The sequence below is a fragment of the Chiloscyllium punctatum genome, chromosome 13, assembly GCF_047496795.1.
Source record: "Chiloscyllium punctatum isolate Juve2018m chromosome 13, sChiPun1.3, whole genome shotgun sequence".
Classification (NCBI taxonomy): Eukaryota; Metazoa; Chordata; class Chondrichthyes; order Orectolobiformes; family Hemiscylliidae; genus Chiloscyllium; species Chiloscyllium punctatum.
Genome location: NC_092751.1, coordinates 109,346,247 through 109,361,621, shown reverse-complemented (window position 1 = coordinate 109,361,621; position 15,375 = coordinate 109,346,247). Strand labels below are relative to the sequence as shown.

General features: G+C 45.4%; 1 protein-coding gene across 3 annotated transcripts in view; it reads left to right on the top strand.

Moving 5' to 3' along the window:
• The window catches only part of LOC140484767 (glutamate receptor ionotropic, delta-1-like), an 843,252-nt gene that overhangs the window by 506,263 nt on the left and 321,614 nt on the right, over window positions 1-15,375 (top strand). For all 3 annotated transcript variants that reach the window (XM_072583588.1, XM_072583587.1, XM_072583590.1), the window contains exon 4: window positions 7,029-7,234. In XM_072583588.1, the coding sequence (XP_072439689.1) occupies window positions 7,029-7,234 (206 nt within the window). The remainder of the gene's footprint in view (window positions 1-7,028; window positions 7,235-15,375) is intronic.

Sequence of the window (15,375 nt, the reverse complement as noted above, 5' to 3'; positions counted from 1 at the left end):
CAGCATGAGGGGAAGTGAAGCCTGGAGCAGGGAGAGGGAAGGCGAGTAATGGAGCAGTGCAGCTTACCCTGGTGCGGCTGAGTGTCAGTGCGGAGTGGACTGGGGGGCTCGGAGTGGAGTGGGACTATTGTTGGACTGAGTCCTGGTGCGGATGGTCAGACCATGTGCTGAGCTGCTGCTCTGGGAAATTCTTCACTATGTTATAACTAACATATTTCTAACTTATTCTCTAGACATTGTAAGTAATGCTACTACTTTTCATTTGATTCCCCTTTTGCATCCAAGATTTGTACCTTGGTACTTGTACCTAAGATGGCGCCATTAGAGGCAGCCATTGTAAAACACCTTTCACTGTCAGCCTGTACTGGAGTATAGGTGACAATAAAGGATATTCTATTCTATTCTATTCTTTTTTCTGGAAAGAGTTAGGAACTAATTAGTCAGGGACTGGTTGTATGGACAGCCTTTCATTGCAGCACCAGAGAGTCAGCTATTGTCTATCACAGCACCATCCTCAGCAGGATCTGAGCCAGTATTGCACTTATATTAAACACTGAGAGCTTGAAGCTATACAAGGCTATAAAGTGGGATTATTTCTAACATTTAGGGACCAGAAACCAATCAGAACAAATAGTGGTGAAAATGTTATAACTGTGGTTGATTAAAGGATGAAATTCTGTCCAGAAGTGGAGTGCTGAATGGTTCAATTTCTTTTTAAACAGCTGTCTGATGTCTAGCAAAGGTAATATGATGTGAGTGTGCAGGGTGTGTAACAGAATTCCCTCACGTGCTTGGTTAATTGTTTGGAGGATTAGGGAGAACAACTTGTGTATTGAACGGTTTCTCTTTTTGTTTGATGCATCTCAATCATTCCAAGGTCAGTCAGTGTGGGTTCAATTTCAGAGTACAGCTCCAGCACCTAACCTAGAATAGAGAGAGATAGAATAAACCTAGATTAGGATAAATTAATGTTGCTAAAAGGAGACAAGTCAAAGCTTTTTACCTTGCCTTCATAAAGACTAGAGGAGAGCATGGTATGTTATTGTATTGTGAGCACTGTATAAGATACCAAGTTCTGCAGTCTAGTTCACCTGGTCAGATTGCCCCTGGAGACCACCAGAGTTAATCAGTTGGCTGAATATGGAATAGTTGTATAGAGCAGTGCAATAAGCTGCAATTTAGAAGAGTTATGGCTGGCATGGGAGCATTAGATGGTCTTACAGAAATGAAAATAGTTTTATACCTCAGCGGTGACCTTGCTCCCAACAATGAGTCAAACAGTAGCCATCAACGACAGCATCAATCCAATTTAGTAATTGAGGACTGTGCTCTCCCTTTAGCATCTCAAAGTTTAAAAACATGCAAATTTAACAATTTCAAGGAAAATAATCCGTCCAGTCAGTATTCCTCTGAAATAAAATGTGTTAATAAGTGTAAATGACCAGAAATTACCAAAGAATCTGTCGCTTCATTGCCTGATGAGAGAGATGTTTTATCAGATTGAGAGATGCTGCAGTTCTTTGTCTGTATGTCCTCACTGAGAGAGCCTTTTATCCATCTCTGTGACATCTCCTAACATCATCTCAACTCAGCCCATCAGCTGCGGAAAGCTCATCACACCTTTATTACCCAGAGACCTTTATTACTCAGAGACCTTTATTACTCAGGGGCCTTTATTACTCAGGGGCCTTTATTACTCAGAGACCTTTATTACTCAGAGACCTTTATTACCCAGAGACCTTTATTACTCAGGGCCCTTTATTACTCAGGGCCCTTTATTACCCAGAAACCTTTATTACTCAGAGACCTTTATTGCCCAGAGACCTTTATTACCCAGAGACCTTTATTACTCAGAGGCCTTTATTACTCAGGGGCCTTTATTACCCAGAGACCTTTATTACCCAGAGACCTTTATTACTCAGAGGCCTTTATTACTCAGGGGCCTTTATTACCCAGAGACCTTTATTACCCAGAGACCTTTATTACTCAGAGGCCTTTATTACTCAGAGACCTTTATTACCCAGAGACCTTTATTACCCAGAGACCTTTATTGCTCAGAGACCTTTATTACCTAGAGACCTTTATTACTCAGAGACCTTTATTACCCAGAGACCTTTATTACTCAGAGGCCTTTATTACTCAGGGGCCTTTATTACCCAGAGACCTTTATTACCCAGAGACCTTTATTACTCAGAGGCCTTTATTACTCAGGGGCCTTTATTACCCAGAGACCTTTATTACCCAGAGACCTTTATTACTCAGAGGCCTTTATTACTCAGAGACCTTTATTACCCAGAGACCTTTATTACCCAGAGACCTTTATTGCTCAGAGACCTTTATTACTCAGGGGCCTTTATTACTCAGAGGCCTTTATTACCCAGAAACCTTTATTGCTCAGAGACCTTTATTACTCAGGGGCCTTTATTACCCAGAGACCTTTATTACTCAGAGGCCTTTATTACCCAGAAACCTTTATTACTCTGAGATCTTTATTATCGAGAGACCTTTATTGCTCAGAGACCTTTATTATTGGGAGACCTTTATTACCGAGAGACCTTTATTATCGAAAATCCTTTATTATTGAGAAACCTTTATTATCGGGAAACCTTTATTACAGAGAGACCTTTATTACTAAGAGACTTTTATTTCCTCTTGACTCGACATTCCGATGCAGTCCTGGCTGGTTTCTCATGTTTGACCTCCATCAAACACAAGTTTATCAAACAATCTGCTGTCTCAACATGATCCAAATCCCACTGTTCTGACACCCTGTGCTCACTCACCTATTGGTGTTAAAATCATCATTCTCAGTATCCATGGCCTCACCCTCCAAAGGTGTGTCTCTCCCTCAGGTGCCACAACCTTCACAGCCTACTGTCCAGCTCTCTGTCCCTCCCTGGAACAGTTAATCGCTTCACCACTTTGGAGACCACTCCTTTACTTGCCTAGAATAGCTCACCCCCTCCCACTCTCACACCCTCCCACTCTCACCCCCCCGACCCCCTCCCTCACTCACCCCCTCCTCTCTCACCCCCTCCTCTCTCACCCCCTCCACTCACACCCCCTCATCTCTGACCCCCTCCCTCTCTCACCCCCTCCCACTCTCACCCCCCCTCTGACCCCCTCCCTCTCTCACTCCCTCCCTCTCTCACCCCCTCCACTCACACCCCCTCATCTCTGACCCCCTCCCTCTCTCACCCCCTCCCACTCTCACCCCCCCTCTGACCCCCTCCCTCTCTCACTCCCTCCCTCTCTCACCCCCTCCACTCACACCCCCTCCTCTCTCACTCCCTCATCACTCACCCCCTCCCACTCTCACCCCCCCTCTGACCCCCTCCCTCTCTCACTCCCTCCCTCTCTCACCCCCTCCACTCACACCACCTCATCTCTCACCCCCTCCCTCTCTCACCCCCTCCCACTCTCACCCCCCCTCTGACCCCCTCCCTCTCTCACTCCCTCCCTCTCTCACCCCCTCCACTCACACCCCCTCCCTCTCTCACTCCCTCATCACTCACCCCCTCCCACTCTCACCCCCCCTCTGACCCCCTCCCTCTCTCACTCCCTCTCTCACTCCCTCCCTCTCTCACCCCCTCATCTCTCACCTCCTCCCTCTCTCACCCCCTCCACTCACACCCCCTCCCTCTCTCACCCCCTCCCTCTCTCACCCCCTCCCAGTCTCATCCCCCTCTGACCCCCTTCCTCTCTCACCCCCTCCCTCTCTCACCCCCTCCCTCTCTCACCCCCCTCATCTCTCACCCCCCTCCCACTCTCAACCCCTCATTCTCACCCCTCCCACTCCCACCCCCTTCCTCTCTCACCCCCTCATCTCTCACCCCCTCCTATTCTCACCCCCCCTCTGACCCCTTCCCTCTCTTACTCCCTCCCTCTCTCACCCCCTCCTCTCTCACCTCCTCTACTCTCACCCCTCATCTCTCACTCCCTCCCACTATCACCCCTCCTCTGACCCCCTCCCTCTCTTACTCCCTCCCTCTCTCACCCCCTCCTCTTCTCACCTCCTCCTCTCTCATCTCCTCGTCTCTCACCCCTTCCTCTCTCACCCCTCTCTCTCTTACCCCCTCCCTCTCTCACCCCCTCCCTCTCTCACCCCCTCCCTCTCTCACCCCCTCCCTCTCTCACCCCCCTCTGACCTCCTCCCTCTCTCACCCCCTCCCTCTCTCACTCCCTCCCTCTCACCCACTCCCTCTCTCACCCCCCTCTGACCTCCTCCCTCTCTCACCCCCTCCCTCTCTCACCCCCTCCCTCTCTCACTCCCTCCCTCTCACCCCCTCTCTCTCACCCCCTCCCTCTCTCACCCCCTCCCCCTCTCACCCCCTCTGACCTCCTCCCTCTCTCACCCCCTCCCTCTCTCACTCCCTCTCTCTCATCCCCTCCCTCTCTCACCCCCTCCCTCTCTCACCCCCTCCTCTCTCACCCCCTCCCTCTCACCCCCTCCCTCTCCTGCTTTGAGACAATTCTTAAAACCTATCTTTAACCAAACCTTTGGTCGTGTGACCTAACAATTCCTTACCTGGCTCAGTGTGGTATTTTGGTTGATAATGCTCCCACATTGAAACATGGAGAATAGGAACAGGAGTAGGCCATTCTGCCCTTCAAGCCTGCTTCACCATTCAATATGATCGTGCAGATTTTACAACTTCGTCCCATTTTCACCCTGTAGCCTTTGATATAGCTGCATTTTTCTTTAGGGTTTTCAATGTTTGGTCTCATCAGTTTCATGTGGTAGAGAAATTCCACAGACTTGCCGTTGTGCGGATGAAGGAATTGCTCCTCATCTCAGTCCTAAACAGCATACTCCTTATCCTTAGACTGTGGCCCTGTGATGTACTCAGCATGTTTTCAGACAGTAAAGCTGATATTCAAATATAAATTGCTATTAAGGATTGGTTTGCTGTATATTTCTAGAATCTTTTGCTTTGTTCAAAGCCAAGGCAGTTGGCAACCTAAACTGAACTGAACTATTCCAGCATTTTAAGAGTGTTGAAAAAGTCAAGCCATTTCTATCTTTAGGGGTAACATATTCACGTGGACAGGGAATTAGTTAAATAATAGAATACAGAGAGTTGGGATAAAGGGGGCATTTGCAGGATGGTAACCTATAACTGGTGGAGAGTCACAGGGACCAGTGCTGGAGACACAATTATTTAAAATAAAGTTTGTTTCGTCTTGTGGGAGAATGGAGGGTCAGAGGACATTATCTCAGAATAAAGAATCACCCTTTTAACTCAGATAAGGAGGGATTTCTTCTGTAAATTCTTTATTACAAACAACTGTAGAGGTTGGGTCATTCGCATATTCAAGGCAGGGATAGATGGATGTTTAATCAGGAAAGGAATAGAGAGTTACAGGGAAAGGGAAAAAAGTGGAGTGGAGTATTTTAGATCAGCCATGACCTCATTGAATGATGGGACACACTCAGTAGGCCGAATGGCCTACGTTTACTCCAACATCCTTTGGTTTTTCCTGCAATGATCCTCAAGATATACTGACTACACATATACTGAAAATCAACAATTCCTATCTATTATGTATTAGTGAGCAGGGTGATTTGTACAGTGCAAATATAATTAGAAAAGGACATTGGTCCTGTTATAAACCAAACCAGACCAGACAGATTCCCGCAAAATAGAATGCTAGCCTACACTCTAATATTTTCTTATTTTAAATGCAAATACAATGTGATTGGTCAATCTACTCGACATTAAGCAAAACACTCGTTAAAATGCAACCAAAGGAAGAAGAATTTAGAATAATGTAACTATTGGAAAAATTAACCAAGTAACAGACACAGTAATTATTACTAGTTAACTGTTCCAATAAAATAACATCCCACAAGCACACCCCTTGGCAAAAAGGAAAATTCAGACACAGATCTGAAGTTATGCAGTTCTCCAATCCAGGAGGGAAAAACACTCGGAGAATATTCAGAGAGAGTAGCAACGAGGAGACATTCACTGAAGCTTCTAACTCTGTTGAGACCCAATAGTTTCTGATGCTGCTGATAAACCAAAATGCAGAAATCCCAATCTGTGTAAGTTAACCACATCCACTCTCCCAAGGCCTCCCAGCTGTGTACTCAAGTGACCTTAACTGAACTGATTGGTATTTTGTTCAATATCTCTCTTGAAAGAAACCAGGGAGAAAAAACCTCTTCAAGTTACTGCATTGTCAGTCCTCATGAACAAGTTACTGTTCCAAGATCGTATTACAGAATCTGAATGCTTGCAACATCTTAAACTAAATTGATGTGATATAAACTTTGTGTAACGCAGTGTGTTTTAATAGTGTGATGTGATTCAAATTCCTGAATTTCTATGAATTAAATCTTTCTAATCTATTCAGATTCTGGTAGCCTTTTAAAACACATCATAAGTAAAGAGTATTGGACTACCTTAAAGGAAGGGCAAACATGGAGAACCTCACAATTAGTAAGGTTCAAACACAGAGTACATTCATTGAATATCGTCCTGGGTTTCTAGGTCAGTACACACTACCCGTTCTCCTTAAAATTAAAAAGGTGCACAATGTGATGAGATGAGGTGAAATTTCTCTGAGTATTACTTTATAGACTCTAAAATATCTGAACATTAATGACCCACTGGTCAAATGATATTACTGCATATGATGCTCTGATTAATACAGCATGAGCCAATGGGACAAGCATTAGTCAAAGCTCCATGGAAAAATTGGGAATGACACGAGTTGATGCATTTTATAGAAAAGAGAGAAGATGAGGGAATGTGGTGCTCCATCTTCAGGAGCTGAATCCTGAGAGCATGTCCAAATGAAAAATCTTGCAAATTGATGCCTTGGTCAATGTTGGAATAAATGATGAGGGGGAGCATGAGTAAGACTTGTTGAGTAGTTGCCAAGTGATGGAGCTAAGAGTCACTGTCGTAGCCTTCATCAAGTTACCAGAAGCTGTATGTTGGCCCAGACATAGGTCAGTTATTATTATTATTATTATTATTGTAGAATCTCAACGGATTTTCTTGTGATTGTGTTACCAGATATTCGCGGGTTACAAAGTTTCCTGGATCAAGCTTCTCGCCAGGGGTTGGATGTATCTCTGCAGAGAATCGATCAGAATATCAGTCAGATCTTTGCCAGTCTCTTCACAACAATGAAAACCGAGGAACTGAACCGTTATCGGGATACACTGCGCCGGGCTGTCCTCCTACTGAGCCCACGAGGAGCTCAGACATTCATCAATGAGGTCAGTGACCAACATGACTCAAAGCTGGATCTGTGAGGGAAAAGTTGAAAAGGACGAATGTATGTAGATGCCAAAACAGTCAGAATTGTCCGAGCTCCCAATTTTAATTGTTCTGTTGTCCCTAGTGTGGTATTCATGGTACAAGAAATTGTCATTTTTGAAATTCAAGGCTTTCTCAGAGTAGACAGAACAGTCCATCAATGAGATTAATTTTCAGGAGGCCAGGTCTTTACTTTGTAGATAATAGATTTTAAAAACTTATGTTGTAAGTGCTTTTGTTTGTTGGTGAAATAATTTAGAGAATGTATTACTTCAATATGTGACTTGTTCAAATCTTTAATTGTAATTTATGAGAATTTTTAACACTGTAATAACTCAGTGTCCAAGTGGATCATCGTGTTTCTAGGTGACGTTGCTACGAAATGACACCAATGACAAACAAAAGATATTATAGCATGGCCCCCCCCCCAAGGGGAGGGGCCTCCCAAAGTACCGCTGTGACAGTTGTGGGGGACAAACTATCACTGTTGGTTTTCAGGCTATGTTTGGATAAGTAGTGATGAAGACGGGTGAGGACAGACTCGTCCGTCTGGACAGCAGGAAAGGGTTTGGAAGTGAACAATGGAGACCACTGCAGCTGGAGACTAATTGACCATGGTCACAGTTGCAGTATAGTTCAACATTGGCTCATGCTCGTTAATAACTATGGACAAACCGCAATCTGACTCTCGGGGTTTAGACATAGGGTGCGAGAAATACTGGCAAGGATTTTGAAAATAACATGTTTAAGGACTGTGGTGAGGAAAGGAAGCTTGCTTGGAGCTGGGACATTTAATAGCAGTCAGAATGATTGGCCTTGAGAAGGAGTTCTGCAGTTTGTGCTATAGATCAACCCACAGTGATGTTAGGGAGAAAGTTCTGGAATTTTAACCAGGCATTGGTGAAAGAAGAGTAACATATTTCCTGGTCAGGGTGGTGTGTGACCTGGGGGATCTAGAAGCTGTTGGTGCTGACACATCTCTATTGCCTTTGTCTTTCTTAATTGTGCAAGTCACCAGTTGGAAGATTGAAGGAGGCTTAGTGAATTGTGTGGTGCAGATCCTTGCTGTGCTGAGAAAGAGAGTGAACGTTAAAAGTGGTCAATGTGATACCAGTGAAGCAGCTGCTTTGTCCTGGATGGTGTCAAGGTTCTTGAGTGTTGTTGGGCTGCACTGGTCCAGGCAATTGGGGCGTGTTCCATCACCGTCCTGACGTGGGCCTTGTATAGAGGTATTGGCAACCAGGACGGGCGTTATTCACCACAGAATATTCCCCCTTTGCCCCACTCTTGCAGCCACAGTGTTAATATTCAGCTGACTTTCGATGGATCAATGATGGCTCCTAATATTGATTATATTGATTTTACAAAGTAGTTAGGACTTCCTCTCTCATTGGAGGTGGTCTCTGCCCAGAATGTTTTTGTGCAAATGTCACATCTCACTTACCAACTGTTTCAACTAGCCCCCATTATCCCCAAACCAGCCCCATGATTCTCCAACCAGCCCCATGATTCCCCAACCAGTCCCATGATTCCCCAACCAACCCCGTGATTCCCCAACCAACCCCGTGATTCCCCAACCAGCCCCATGATCCCCTAACCAGCCCCATGATCCTCTAACCAGCCCCATGAGCCCCCAACAAGACCCATGATCCCCTAACCAGTCCCATGATTCCTCAACCAGTCCCATGATTCCCTAACCAGTCCCATGATTCCCTAACCAGCCCCATGATCCCCTAACCAGCAACATGATCCTCTAACCAGCCCATGAGCCCCCAACAAGACCCATGATCCCCTAACCAGTCCCATGATCCCTCAACCAGTCCCATGATTCCCTAACCAGCCCCATGATCCCCTAACCAGCAACATGATCCTCTAACCAGCCCCATGAGCCCCCAACAAGACCCATGATCCCCTAACCAGTCCCATGATTCCTCAACCAGTCCCATGATTCCCCAACCAGCCCCATGATCCTCCAACCAGCCCCATGATTCTCCAATCATCCCCAAGATCCTCCAACCAGTCGCTTGATTCCCCCAATCAGCCCCATGATTCCTTAACCACTCCCATGATTCCCTCAATCAGCCCCATGATTCCTTAACCACTCCCATGATTCCCCAACCAGCCCCATGATTCCCTCAATCAGCCCCATGATTCCTTAACCACTCCCATGATTCCCCAACCAGCCCCATGATTCCCCCAATCAGCCCCATGATTCCTTAACCACTCCCATGATTCCCCAACCATCCCCATGATCCCCTAACCAGCCCCACGATTCCTCCAACCAGCCCCACGATTCCTCCAACCAGCCCCATGATCCTCTAACCAGCCCCATGATTCCCCAACCAGCCCCATGATTCCCCAAACCAGCCCCATGATTCCCCAAACCAGCTCCATGATTCCCTAAACAGTCCCATGATTCCCCAACCGGCCCCATGATGCTCCAACCGGCCCCATGATTTCCCCAACCGGCCCCATGATTCCCCCAACCGGCCCCATGATCCCTCCAACCGGCCCCATGATCCTCTAACCGGCCCCATGATTCCCCAACCGGCCCCATGATTCCCCCAACCGGCCCCATGATTCCCCCAACCGGCCCCATGATTCCCCCAACCGGCCCCATGATTCCCCCAACCGGCCCCATGATTCCCCCAACCGGCCCCATGATTCCCCCAACCGGCCCCATGATTCCCCCAACCGGCCCCATGATTCCCTAAACAGCCCCATGATTCCCCCAACCAGCCCCATGATTCCCTAACCAGCCCCTTGATCCCCCAACCGGCCCCATGATGCTCCAACCAGCCCCATGATCCCCTAACCAGCCCCATGTTTCCTCCAACCGGCCATATGATTCCCTAACCAGCCCCATGATTCCTCCAACCAGCCCCATGATCAGTCCAACCAGCCCCATGATTCCCCAACTAGTCCCATGATCCCTTAACCAGTGCCATGATGCTCTACCCAGACCCATGATTCCCCAACTAGTCCCATGAATCCCTAACCAGCCCCATGAATCCCCAACCCACCCCATGATGCTCCAACCAGTCCCATGAGTCCCTAACTAGTCCCATGATGCTCTAACCAGCTCCACAATTCCCCAATTTATAACAGTTCCAGGTGACAATCGTCAAATTTCCACGCTCGTGGATGAGAGGAGATTAACTATCTCCCTTTCTTCAGTCCTCAGTTGGTCCCAACAAGGTTAGTTTGAAAAGTATTCCCTTCCTTTTGGATTACTTTCTCCCAGCCCCAAATGAATTGAAACAGGTTGTCTTTAACCTTGATGGTCACAGTACACCTGCTCTCAAACCCAGGCTAATGTACATGGATACTTCAGCTTAGGGTCTCACCTTTTTCCAATGATACCCACAGACCTCTGTCAAACTGGCTTTTAATTGATCTCAACAACTTTCCCCATTGTTTTTTTAATTCACTCATGGGATATGGGCACTGCTGGCTTGCCAACATCAATGCCAGTGTTGTAGATGTGCTTGAACAGCTTGGCTAGGAGTGTGGCAAGTTTTGGAGCTCACTGTAGTGTCTGATTGATGGAATATTGTCAGGGCCCACAGCCATTCCAGTATTCAATGCACTCAGTCATTTCATGTGGAGTGAACTGAATGGGTTGAAGATTAAAGTCTGCGATGTTGGATCCTCAGGATGAAGACACAATAGATTCTCCGTGTGGTGCTTTTAACTGACGATGTTTGGAAATGGTCCAGCCTTGTCTTTTGCTCTGCTGCATTGCATTATGGTACTGTTAAGAATGGGGTCATTTGAGGTTGCTTTGTTTTTTGTTAATCTTTTGCTGCTTTAATCCAATGCTATGTCTTCACCAGACAGACAACTCATTTTTAGCCACTGCCATGCTGCCTCAGGTATACCAACCTGCACCAGCTGATCCCTGGCTTTGTGGTAATGATGGTGTGAGGAATGGATTTGGTTTGAGGTTACAGCTTGTGTTGGATTAGAATTCCACTTCTGCTGATAGCTCAGTGTTTTATGAATTTCTGGTTTTGAGTTGCTAGACTGTTCTGAATGTTTTGCAATTAATAACATTAGTGCCACCCAACAGGGTGGAGAGTGGTTTTCGTGTTTTATGTGCAATACTCATTTTTGTCAATAATTCTTGCTATCAATGACATCCAGGTGTCTGTGGATATCTTTTGGCTGTTCAATAGATATCCAGCATGTAGCTAGTGAAATATCTATGTGCCATTTCAGCCATTTTAAACATGGTCTATAATGAGGTGTTAGAGGGCCTTCATGAGCATTCGATGGCCACCAGAGCTGTCTCAATACTGCCTGAGCCTTGATTTTCCTTGATAACTTTCTGGTATAGACAATAGGTGCAGGAGTAGACCATTCAGCCCTTTGAGCCAGCAACACTATTCATTGCATCTTTGAGTGCAGATCCAAAACGATCCAATTTCATGAAGCAGTCTATTGTCTATGAAATGAATGAAACCGGATTCCAATTTTGCCCTCTACATGAAATATTTAAATACATTTTTTATTCTGCCTCATTTGCAATGTTGAGTTGGCTCGTTCCTGCAGATTCATTGAGGCATTGAATAATAAGCTGAATAGCTAGCAGCTGGCTTTCAGTAAGTGACAATTGGAACATTCACGTTCCTTCATCGACCATATTAAAATTTATTGGATGCTGTTGAGGAGCAGGTAGCTACCATTCCAAAGAAGGCGTGAGCAGTCTTAGAGTGTGACAGTATATGAAGATAATGAGCCATTAGGTTGTGTCGTGCCACTACTCTGGCAATAGTGTCTACCAGCTTTTTTTTTTCATTCATTCATGGGATGAACGCATTGAAGGCCAGGCCAGCATTTAGTGCCCAGAGGGCAGTTAAGAGTCAACCACGCTGCTGAAGGTCTGGAGTCACATGTAGGTCAAACCAGCTAAGGATGGCAGTTTCCTTCCTGAAAGGGACAGTAGTGAACCAGATGGGTTTTCCCAACAATGGATTCATGGTCATCATCAGATTCTTAATTTCAGATTTTTCTATTTTATTGGATTCAAATTCCGCCACCTGCTGTGGAGCGATTTGAATGTGGGTCACAAGGACATTACCTGAGTCTCTGGTTTAATGAAGGGCTTATGCCAAAATGTTGATTCTCCTGCTCCTCAGATGCAGCCTGACCTGCTGTGCTTTTCTAGCACCACACTTTTTGACTCTGGGTTAACAGTCCAGTGACAATACCGCCAAGCCATAATTCCCTGTATACACCTCTCTCAATATGTGACACAGAATAGATTAAGCATCCAGTCATAAATTCAGCATCCTCCCAGAGGGAGAAACCAGTAAGAAACAATCATCCATGAAAATGAACATTCTTGTTACACTGGACCCCCACTTTAAAATATACATGACAAGTGGGATCAGGATGTCTCAGTGGGGAGGTGATGACCTAGTGGTATTATCGCTGGATTGTTAGTCCAGCTAATGTTCGGGGGGCCTGAGTTTAAATCCTGTCACACCTAATGATGGAATTTGAATTCAATAAAAACAGAAAATCTGGAATTAAGAGTCTAATGATGACCATGAATCTGCTGTCGATTGTTGAAAAAACCCATTTGGTTCACTCATGTCCTTGAGGGATGGAAACTACCATCCTTACCTGGTCTGGCCTGTATGTGACTCCATACCAACAGCAATGTGGTTGATAGGGATGGGCAATACATGCTGTCCTAGCCAGCTATGCCTTCATCCCGTGATTGAAATTTTTAAAATTCCTGGTTTCACTGGAGTTTCCTTCTGGATTGAATCCAGGTCATTGGACAAGGACATTGGTTTGGTTTCCGAGTCCATCCATGCTGCTAGCAACAAATTTCATTGACATAGCGCCTCTAACTTCAGAAAATGTTCCAAGACTGTTCACAGATATATTAATGAGGCCTAAGTAACACAGGGAATATTAGGATAGGTGCAAAAATTGGATTGAAGAGGTAGGTTTGAAGGTGAAGAGATTTCGGAAGAGAACTCTGGAGTTAAAGGCCAAGTCAGCCGAAGGCTGAAATGCTGGGAATTGGGGATGTACAAATGACCAAAGTTGGAGGAGCACAGGGATCTCGGAGCACTGTCAAGCTGCAGTATACTGAGATAGTGTCAAGGGGATGTTAGGGACCCAATGGATGGAATTTAAAAATCGGATGAGATTTTCACATTGAATTTTTCGGTTGATCAGGAGTTGATATAAACTGTCAAAACACAGAAAATGCCCATTTTGGAAAATCTCACAATGAAATCATTTCTTGTTCACTTCCTTCCCCCATTACTATATTTATGAAGATATAACTCGGGAGGCTTGCAAAGCAAGCACCAATAAAGGAAGCATCATGTAAGTGCTCTGCTTAAGTGTTTATAATGAGAGGTGAGTGGCGATGTTGTGTATAAATGATCAGAGCTGTTAGTTGCTGTCCATTTTCCTCAATCAGTTAGGTCTGAATGTTCTCAATGAATCTGTTTTAATTCCCATTGTTAAAATGGTAAAAGCTACTGATTCACCCAGGGAGGAATGCTTTCAGCATGTCTGTGTTACTGGGCTTGGATAGTTAGCCAGAGTGCATTCTGAGTGGAAAGTTCAATTATCAACTGACATGTCGTAAGTGAATTATGTAACTCTAGTACAAAAAGAGGAGGCATAACCTTGGCTTCTGCGTGAGACCAGTGTGTGCTTTCCATATTTTGGACCTCGTATGTCATGTTCTTCCTCAGCAATCCAGCAGACCGAACATTGCCCAGAATTGTCCCCAGGAGGATCCCACACTCAACTTGGAACAACTCAGAAGAGGTGGTGACAAATTTGTAATGCCATCTAGAATCCCAAGAAAATGAAGAGAGAGAAAGTAGACAATTATAAACCTATGAGTCTGATGTCAGGAATGGGGAAAGTGCTTGAGTCCATTATCCAGAATTTTATCACAGAGCACCAAGAAAACGGTGTTAGAATCAGACATAGTCAAGATAGATTTACAAAATGGAAATCCTGCTTGACAAATTCCACCAGAATTCTTTCAGGGAGCAAATTATTGCAGTTTCTGGATTCTGTACTGAAAACAGAAAATTTCCAGAAATTATGACAGGTGGGGCAGCATCAGTGGACATAGAGTCTAGATGAGCTGTGATGACGAGTTTGTTCGTTTGATCTCTCTCCGTGGATGCTGCCTGTGATTTCCAGCATTTCTTTGAAATCCTTTGAGGATGTAACTAGTAGATTTGATGGATGGGAGCCTGTGGATGTGGTTTATTTGGACTTTCAGAAAGCTTTTGACAGAGTCTCCTGCAGGGATTAAAGCACCTGGGGTTGGGTAGAAAATTGGATAGCAGACAGGAAACAAAGACCAGGAATAAACAGGTCATTTTCTGAATGGCAGGCAGTGGCTCCTGATCAACTGAAAAATTCAATGTGAAAATCTCATCCGTTTTTTCATTCCATCCATTGGGTCCCTAACATCCCCTTGACACTATCTCAGTATACTGCAGCTTGACAGTGCTCCGAGATCCCTGTGCTCCTCCAACTTTGGTCATTTGTACATCCCCAATTCTCAGCATTTCAACCTTCGGCTGACTTGGCCTTTAACTCCAGAGTTCTCTTCCTAACTCTCTCCACCTTCAAGACACCCCTTCAAGCCTACCTCTTCGATCTGGACTGGACCCCAGTTATACACTATATATGTTAATGATTTAGATGAGGGAACAAAATATAATATCTCCAAATCTGCAGATAACACAAAGCTGCATTTGGGGGGGTGGCGGGGGGAGGGCGGTGAGCTGTGAGGAGGATGCAGAAATGTTGCAATGTGATTTTGTCCAGCTGAGTGAGTGGTCAAATGCTGTATCGTACAAATAAATGTGAGATGATCCACTTTGGGTAGCAAAAATAGGAAGGCCAATTATTAGTTAACTGGCTGTGAACCGAGAGGGGGCCAATTTCAATGTGACCTGGGTGTCCTTGTGGACCAGTTGCTGAAAGTAAGCGTGCAGGTGCAGCAGGTGGTAAAGAAGGCAACAAACACAGAAATGGGTGGAAACACTCAGCAGGGCTGGGAGCATCTGTGGAGAGAAATCAGAGTTAATCTTTCCGATCC